Raw genomic sequence first — 9591 nt, 5'->3', positions numbered from 1 at the left:
TATATATATATGTGTGTGTGTGTGTGTGTGTATGTGTGTGTGTATGTAAGTATGTGTCTGTGTTTGTCTCCCTATCATCGCTTGACAACCAACGCTGGTGTGTTTATGTCCCCATAACTTAGTGGTTTGGCAGAAGAGACCAAGAAAATAAGTACTAGGCTTACAAACAATAAGTCCTGGGAGTCGATTTGCTCAACAAAAGGTGGTGCTCCAGCATGGTCGCAGTCAAATGACTGAAACAAATAAAAGAATAAAAGAACACACAGACATACACACAGATATATATATATATATATATACACACACACATACATATGAAGTGCACCCATTTTTTGTGCGCCTCTGTACTATTTTCTTCTTCTCATCTTCGCTTCCTTCTTCCTCCATCCTTTTCTAACTCCCTTTCTCCCCCTCCTTCCTTCACCTTTTTCTATCTGTCTCTCTCTCTCTCTTTCCCCTCTCTCCCTTTCTCTCTCGTTGCTCACATGTGACCATTGTCCATCTTTCTTTTCCTCACATGACCATATTTCTTTTCCTGCTCAGAAGTCTGAACAACTGGACGTTTTTACTCTCTCCCTCTCTTCTATTTTTTCTCTTTTCAAAAAAATGCTTTTCCCAACATTCACTATTCTCCTTTCATTCCTGTCTAACGACCCTCCATGTATATTTTAATTTGGCATCCTTGTATGTCCCTACTGTTATGTTTTTGTTCTCAACTTTGACCCTCCATAAATCCTAAATTTTATTTTAGTATTTATGGGAGCAATTGTCTTTGAAGACTCAAATTGTCATTTGAATGCTCAAAATGAGGAGAAGATAGACAGCTGACAACTGACGAAGGGTCCTTTTTCTGTGTTAACTGGTCCTGTTTTCCATTTTTTCTCATTGTTTATGTATTTCATTCATTTTTGCCCTTTAAATACTGTCCACTTCTTGTATCTAACTCTCATGTATATGTTATTTGCACCATTGGTGACATCCTATACCCATATATATATATATATATATATATATATAGTTAATCCAAACATGAAAACACAAAGAGAAAACACAACAATGCGAGGACATGGAATAAATATAGTATTATTGGATGCTCAGGAAGGATGGGAAGAAGGAGGGTTTAACGTTTTGAGCGGAGCTCTTCGTTGGAAACATAAGAGAAGGAAAGATCCAGAGAAGGGAAGACAGAGGGAAAAATATCGACAATGGTACACACGCGGTCACATTTTGAATGTATATCTTTTTTACTCTTTTTATCTCTTTTTACTTGTTTCAGTCATTTGACTGCGGCCATGCTAGAGCACCGCCTTTAGTAGAGCAAATCGACCCCGGGACTTATTCTTTGTAAGCCCAGTACTTATTCTATCGGTCTCTTTTGCCGAACCGCTAAGTGACGGGGACGTAAACACACCAGCATCGGTTGTCAAGCAATGCTAGGGGGACAACCACAGACACACAAACACACACACATATATATATATACATATATACGACAGGTTTCTTTTCAGTTTCCGTCTACCAAATCCACTTACAAGGCATTGGTCGGCCCGGGGCTATAGCAGAAGACACTTGCCCAAGATGCCACGCAGTGGGACTGAACCCAGAACCATGTGGTTGGTTAGCATGCTACTTACCACACAGCGACTCCTACGCCTATACACACACATGTATTACATTATATTATTTATGTCTATAGTTGTGATACCGGTGCTGGTGGCATGTAAAAAGCACCATCCGAACGTGGCCGATGCCAGCGCCGCCTTGTCTGGAACCATGTGGTTGGGAAGTAAGTTTCTTACCACACAGCCATGAAATGAGCTAAGAAAGGTAACTCGGATTGGCAAGTGACATGTATTTGTGTGATCTAGACAAAGTACAGGTATATCAAATACCATACAACATAGATTCTTGTGTGAAGTGCTTTGGTGAAGTTGCTCTGACGGGCATCAATTATGCACAGAAGGCGGCGAGCTGGCAGAAACGTTAGCACGCCGGGCAAAATGCGTAGCCGTATTTCGCCTGCCGTTACGTTCTGAGTTCAAATTCCGCCAAGGTCGACTTTGCCTTTCATTCTTTCGGGGTCGATAAATTAAGTACCAGTTACGCACTGGGGTCGATGTAATCGACTTAATCCGTTTGTCTGTCCTTGTTTGTCCTCTCTCTGTGTTTAGCCCCTTGTGGGTAGTAAAGAAATAGGTATTTCATCTGTCTTTACGTTATGAGTTCAAATTCCGCCGAGGTCGACTTTGCTTTTCATTCCTTCAGGGTCGATAAATTAAGTACCAGTTACGCACTGGGGTCGATGTAATCGACTTAATCCGTTTGTCTGTCCTTGTTTGTGCCCTCTGTGTTTAGCCCCTTGCGGGTAGTAAAGAAAGAGGTATTTCATCTGTCTTTACGTTCTGAGTTCAAATTCCGCCGAGGTCGACTTTGCCTTTCATCCTTTCGGGGTCGATAAATTAAGTACCAGTTACGCACTGGGGTCGATGTAATCGACTTAAATCCCCTTGTTTGTCCTTGTTTGTCCCCTCTATGTTTAGCCCCCTGGTGGGCAATAAAGAAATAAGAATTGTCGGGGGGGATGGTCATGGGAGCTTTACAACAACAACGAAAATATCAACAACTGTTACCCCGCCACACGCCCCTCCCATCTAATCCACTCCCCACCACTACCACCACCACCACCACCACCACCACACATACTGTGATAATTATATAAACAAGTTTGTTATTGATAAAGTTGGCTGTATGCTGAAACATATGTGGGACAGTGTGGTGTGTGTATATGCATGTGTGTGTGTGTGTGTGCACGCACGTGTGTGTGTATGCATACCAGTGTCTGTGTTTATGCGTGTATGTGCTTAAATGTATATGTGTGAGTATGTATGTTTTGTATGCGTATATGTGTATGCATTTATGTATGTGTGTGTGTCTATTTGCGCATGTCTAGGTGTGTATATGTATATATATGTTTATGTGTGTATATGTGTTTATATGTCGAAGTATGTATCTATGTATATGATTATGTATATACATACATATGTATATGTGTGCATGTATATGTGTGTCTGTAATGTGTATGTGTTTACGGATGTTCCAGTGTGCATGTATGTGAATATTTATGTTTAAGTGTATATGTGTATATCATCATCGTCATCATCATCATCATCGTTTAGCGTTCGCTTTCCATGCTAGCATGGGTTGGACGGTTCAACTGGGGTCTGTGAAGCCAGAAGGCTTCATCAGGCCCAGTCAGATCTGGCAGTGTTTCTACGGCTGGATGCCCTTCCTAACGCAAACCACTCCGTGAGTGTAGTGGGTGCTTTTTACGTGCCACCCGCACAGGTGCCAGACAGAGCTGGCAAACGGCCACGAACGGATGGTGCTTTTTTACGTCACCGCAAGGTGCCAGACAGAGGCTGGCAACGCGCCACGAACGATGGTGCTTTTTACGTGCCACCCGCACAGGTGCCAGACAGAGCTGGCAAACGCCACGAACGGATGGTGCTTTTTACGTGCCACCACCCCCCGCACAGGTGCCAGACAGAGCTGGCAAACGGCCACGAACGGATGGTGCTTTTTACGTGCCACCCGCACAGGTGCCCGACAGAGCTGGCAAACGGCCACGAACGGATGGTGCTTTTTACGTGCCACCCGCACAGGTGCCAGACAGAGCTGGCAAACGGCCACGAATGGATGGTGCTTTTTACGTGCCACCAGCACGAGGCCAGTCGGGGCGGCGCTGGCAACGGTCATGAACGGATGGTTCTCTTACATGCCACCGGCACTGGTAACTCATCTGCAATTTCCATTGATCGATTTCGATTCTGATCCTCACTTGCCTCAACAGGTCTTCATAAGTAGAGTTTTGTGTCCCAAGAAGGGAAGGTATGCATACGTAGGCTGGCTCCATCCCATGTAGAAGGCCATGGGTTATGGTCTCACTTGTCCTGCCGGGTCTTCTCACGCACATATGTATGTATGTGTGTATGTGTTTATGTATGTACATGTGGGTATCCACCAGTGTGTGTGTGTGTGTGCACACATATATATATGTGTAAGTATGTGTTTATATGTTTATTTGTATGGATATATCTAGGGCCTTCCCCATTCAGGGTAAGCAGTGGTGTTCCCAAATAGGCCTGTCGAGTCTCAGATGTAGGACCGAGTCCCTGGATTGTTACCAGGTCTCAGGAAGGCGACTATTTTGCATTTGCTGTCAACATGCAGGTCCGGACTAATAGCTTCTAGTTTCACTAAGCCTGCTCCAACCATCCTTACCCCATTGCTGTTGGGCTTTTCTAAAAAGGATTAAAAAAAAAGGGGTGCAAAAGAAAAGTTGGAACAAAAAAAAAAACAGCCAATGGTGTGAATTTGTTTATGGTGAAGATCTCCTTGCTAAAAGGGTCCCCACACACTTCTGCCAATATCCTTCTGCAGTGGCACTACCTAGAGTGACATGTGAGGTCCCAAAGATGGGTTGCGACAGAATGGCACTAGCCCCAATATCATTAGAGTTCTGCCTTTCAAGCCAGTTCATCTAGCATTGCCCTCTCCTGCTAGGATCAATTGTTGAGTTTGGAAATCTAGCTTCCTCTGCTGGATCCACCGTTGGGGTCTTAGTTTGGTGTGGTGAGGGACAAGGACAGTGCTCCTGTGCTTTTGTTTGAACAGATCTTGTTTTTAGTTCTGATGGGTGCCCTCACACCCTCCTCCAAGATCCAGCAAGCTGACCCAAGAGGGAAGCCGGTTTAGTTAGCAATGGCCTGACCATGACTGAGAGGAGAGGGAGTATATGGCTACCTGGAGTCTCAAAAAAGAGACCTCAGCATCTAGTATGAGTATATATATATATATGTGTGTGTGTGTGTGTGTGTGTGTGTGTTACTCTTTTGTTCTTTGGATCTTTTTGCTTTGACCGGCAGATTTTTAAAATAATTTCTTTGTAATTAAACACTTTTAAACTTCGTATACTGGTAGAATGTGTTTATAAAACATCTTTTTCTGTTGGCTTTCTTGAGAAAATTCTGTAGTTTGTAAGCTATTAGTTTTTTAATTTCGTGCATTTCGGCAATTTCAACCAATCAATGGCGTCTATTGAGGTTAATACAATTTCTGCCGTAGTGTGTCAACATTTCTGGCTAGTTTCAGTCAATGGACTGAGGCCATGCTAGGGCACCACTTTCAAGGGTTTTTTTTAGTGAACCACAACAAACATATTAGAGGGTGTATAGGGTTGCATGTATTTCTGCATTATTGGCGGTTGCTTTTTTTACGTTATTGGAGCGAAAAGGTTTAAGATATTTTCAGTTATGTAAAGGGCCTAATAAGGTGGGGTTAATGGGTTTGCCTCAGTCTTTGTCAGATGCAATTAAGTTATTTATAAAAGAGTATATTAAACCTACTTTACTCTTTTACTCCTTTACTTGTTTCAGTCATTTTGACTGCGGCCATGCTGGAGCACCACCTTCAGTTGAGCAAATCGACCCCGAGACTTATTCTTTGTAAGCCCAGTACTTATTCTATCGGTCTCTTTTGCCGAACCGCTAAGTGACGGGGACGTAAACACACCAGCATCGGTTGTCAAGCAATGCTAGGGGGACATACACACATACACACCTACACACACAATATATATATATATATATATATATATATATATATATATATAATATACGACGGCTTCTTTCAGTTTCCGTCTACCAAATCCACTCACAAGGCATTGGTCGGCCCGGGGCTATAGTAGAAGACACTTGCCCAAGATGCCACGCAGTGGGACTGAACCCGGAACCATGTGGTTGGTTAGCAAGCTACTTACCACACAGCCACTCTAATTATTTTCGTTTTTTAGTTTGTCCATTTTTAAGTATGTTTTTTGCTTTATTTTTGTGGATATTATATAATGGATATTTTTTTGTTGGGATGGGTGGGATAAAGATGATGATATTTTTGTGTATTTCTAGAATTTATTGATGCCCATTTGTCAAACCGCTTTGTCTGTGTTCCTCGATGTACAGGTCACACAGGAGCACAATGTAAACAACATTACTGGGAAGGAGGCGGTGGGACAGAGGGAAGGTTTGACTGGTATAAATATAAATAGATATGTTTGTGTACATATGTATATATATATATATATGCATGTGTGTGTGTCTATGTAATCATGTGGATGCATTTATGTGTGTGTGTGAGAAAGTTATCAGATGTCACTAGATAAAATTTCACAGATGAAGTGCGCAGGTACAATAAGGTCATCTTTGCATCGGGCTTCTTTCAGTTAATATATATATATATTTCTTCACTTTTTACTTTTTACTTTTCTTTATCCTTATTTTATCTTTGGTCCTCTCCCAGCTACCTACTTTTCTAAGTCTAGTATAATAAAATATCCCCTACACCCCACCCCTAGCCTATCAAAGAACCGGGGTATAGCTGATTCCTATTTCACCCGGGTTATTGATCATAAATATCATATTACACCCTTTCACAAACTAAATTCTTAACCTGATCCCTCTCCTTAATGCCCACAAAGCCCAATTTTGTTGGTCATTCTCCCATTTCATAGTTAAAGTGGCGAGATGGCAGAAACATTAGCACGCCGGATGAAATGCTAAGCGGTATTTTGTCTGCTGCTACGTTCTGAGTTCAAATTCCGCTGATGTCGACTTTGCCTTTCATCCTTTCGGGGTCAATTAAATAAGTACCAGCTACGCACTGGGATCGATATAATCGACTTAATCTCTTTGTCTGTCCTTATTTGTCCTCTCTGTGTTTAGCCCCTTGTGGGTAATAAAGAAATAGGTATTTCATCTGCCGTTACGTTCTGAGTTCAAATTCCGCCAAGGTTTTAAACTGGCCATAACTGCTCCAAATATTCTACATATCTTATGTTCAAACTGACCAGATCCAGCCTCTCATACCTTCCCTACAATGCCATTCTAAAAATAAACAATCCTATCATTGAAATCTCAGTTACAAGATAATGCATGATTAATTTAGAACAATGAATAAATAGGTCGCAGGAGTGGCTGTGTGGTAAGTAACTTGTTTACCAACCACATGGTTCCGGGTTCAGTCCCACTGCGTGGCACCTTGGGCAAGTGTCTTCTACTATGGCCTACTATGGCCTTTGGACGACCAAAGCCTTGTGAGTGGATTTGGTAGACGGAAACTGAAAGAAGCCCGTCGTATATATGTATATATATATGTATATGTATGTGTATGTGTGTGTGTTTGCGTGTCTGTGTTTGTCCCCCCTAGCATTGCTTGACAACCAATGCTGGTGTGTTTATGTCCCTGTCACTTAGTGGTTCGGCAAAAGAGACCGATAGAATAAGTACTGGGCTTACAAAGAATAAGTCCCGGGGTCAAGTTGCTCGACTAAAGGCGGTGCTCCAGCATGGCCGCAGTCAAATGACTGAAACAAGTAAAAAAAAAAAGTATTACATCTGAAAGACTAAGCGGAATACAAATGGTTGAAACCTGTAGCATTTAAACCAACCATCTCTGGCCTAAATATTCTACTTGTTTTATGGTCAAACTGGCCAGGTCCAGCCTCTCATACCTATCCTACAATGTCATTCTAGAAATATATAGGCACCTGTGTCCATAGTATGTAAAAAGCAACATTTGAGTGTTGGGCCTCACAGAGGCAATGTGGCTGATACCGGTGTCACAAAAAAGGCACCATTGCTGGTGGCACGTAACAAGCACCATTCGAGCACTGGGCGTTACAGATGCAAAGTGATCAATACTTGTGGCATGTAAAGGCACCCATTACACTCTCGGAGTGGTTGGCATTAGGAAAGGCATCAAGCTGTAGACACCATGCCAAATCAGACTGGAGTCTGGTGCAGCCCCTCAGTTTACCAGCCCTGGTCAAACAGCCCAACCTATGCCAACATGGACAACGGAATTAAATGATGATGATGATGATGATGATGATAAACTGGTCAGATCCTGCCTCTCACACCTACCTTACAATGCCATTCTAAAAATAAACAATTCCATCATTGAAATCTCAAAAATGTGAGATAATTAATACATGATTAATTCAAAACAATAAATAAGCTTTACGTTTGACAGAGTAACCTGTCATACCAGCCATATCAGTTATATCAAGCCCAAACATTGGAACTATTTTATGTTCAAACTGGCCAGATCCTGTTTCTCACACCTACCCGACCATGTCATTCTTAAAATGTTAGAGGGTTAATCAGGAGTGAACTCGATCTAAACAACAACAACAACAACAACAGCAGTGTGGAGGTGCAATGGCCCAGAGGTTTGGGCAGAGGACTCGCGGTCGTAAGAATGCAGTTTCAATTCCCAGACTGAGGACTGTGAGTGTTTATTGAGCAAAAAACACCCAAGCTCCACGAGGCGCCGGCGGGGTGGTGGTGGTGGTGAACCTCACTGTACTCTTTCACCACAACTTTCTCTCACTCTTTCTTCCTACTTCTGCCACAAACCAGAGGAACCATGGCGTAACCCACTATGGTGTGGTGAACTTTCAGACCCTAGTCTAGATTACGAATCCTCTGTACCCCAGGATGGTTCAGCTCTCCACCCGTTAAAAAGCCACCGTTTATGGAATGAGGATAACAACGTAGCTTTCGCGCCCGTCTATTGTGCGTGTGGTGGGTGGATCTTCAAGTTGCCACACACTCTTAGTAGCTTAGAGTAGGCTCGAATTAAAATGATTATCTTTGTGGCTAATCGTGTGAGTCCTGGCTGGAAGAAGAAGAAGAAGGAAAGGAGGGGAGGAGAAGGAGAAGGAGGAGAAGAGAAGAGAGAAGAAAGGAAGAAGAAGAAGAAGAATAAGAGAAGAGGGGAAGAAGAAACGAAGGAAGCGGAAGAAAGAAGCGGAAGAAGAAGCGGAAGAAGAGCGAAAGAAGAAGCGGAAGAAAATTAGGAGGAAAGAAGGAGGAGGAGAAACGAAGAAGAAGAAGAAGGAAGGAGGATGAGGAGAGGAGAAAGGAGGGAGAATAAGGAAGAAGAAGAGAAGTAGGAAAACGGAGAAGAAGAAGAAGAAGCGGAAGAAGAAGAAGAAGAAGAAGAAGAGGAAGGAGAAAGAACAACAGTAACAACAACAACAGTAACAACACTTACCAATGGTCAGTACAATCTTATCTTTGTCCTTGTTGGGCACCAGTTTCATAGTATCGACCAGGCGTCGTATTGGGTTGATTGATTTGTGGGCAAAGTCAGAGGCTGGTGCCACCCAGGATCCACTGTTGCCGTTCATGATGTCTTCCGATTGTTCTGGAGAATGGAGAGAAAAAGTGACGTAGTCAGATCTGGAAGGATGCATGTTTAGGGGACACTTTAGGGATAGAGAGAGAGAGGGGGAGAGAAAGACAAAGTAAGAAAACAGATGGAGACAGAGAAATGGAGAGAGGCAGAGGGAGGGAGAGAGCAATGGATAGAGAAAGAGATGAAGAGAGAGACAGAGAGGGATAGAAAAGTGGAAAGAGAGATAGAAAGAGATAGGGAAAAGGGGAGAGAAATGGGGAAAGATAAAGAGATAGAGAGAGAGACAAAAATATGGTAGGAGTGGCTGTGTGGTAAGTAGCTTGCTTACCAACCACG

General features: G+C 42.8%; 1 protein-coding gene across 1 annotated transcript in view; it reads right to left on the bottom strand.

Moving 5' to 3' along the window:
* Positions 1–9280, bottom strand: part of LOC115226194 (tyrosine aminotransferase-like) — a 44675-nt gene extending 35395 nt beyond the window's left edge. The window contains exon 1 of the mRNA XM_029797204.2: positions 9112–9280. Within this exon, the coding sequence (XP_029653064.1) occupies positions 9112–9247 (136 nt within the window). The 5' untranslated portion in view covers positions 9248–9280. The remainder of the gene's footprint in view (positions 1–9111) is intronic.
* Positions 9281–9591: the final 311 nt, after the last annotated feature.

The sequence above is a fragment of the Octopus sinensis genome, linkage group LG29 (genome assembly GCF_006345805.1).
Source record: "Octopus sinensis linkage group LG29, ASM634580v1, whole genome shotgun sequence".
In the NCBI taxonomy this organism is placed as follows: Eukaryota; Metazoa; Mollusca; class Cephalopoda; order Octopoda; family Octopodidae; genus Octopus; species Octopus sinensis.
Note: the sequence above shows the minus strand (reverse complement) of the source record. Positions and strands in the feature narration are given on the sequence as shown.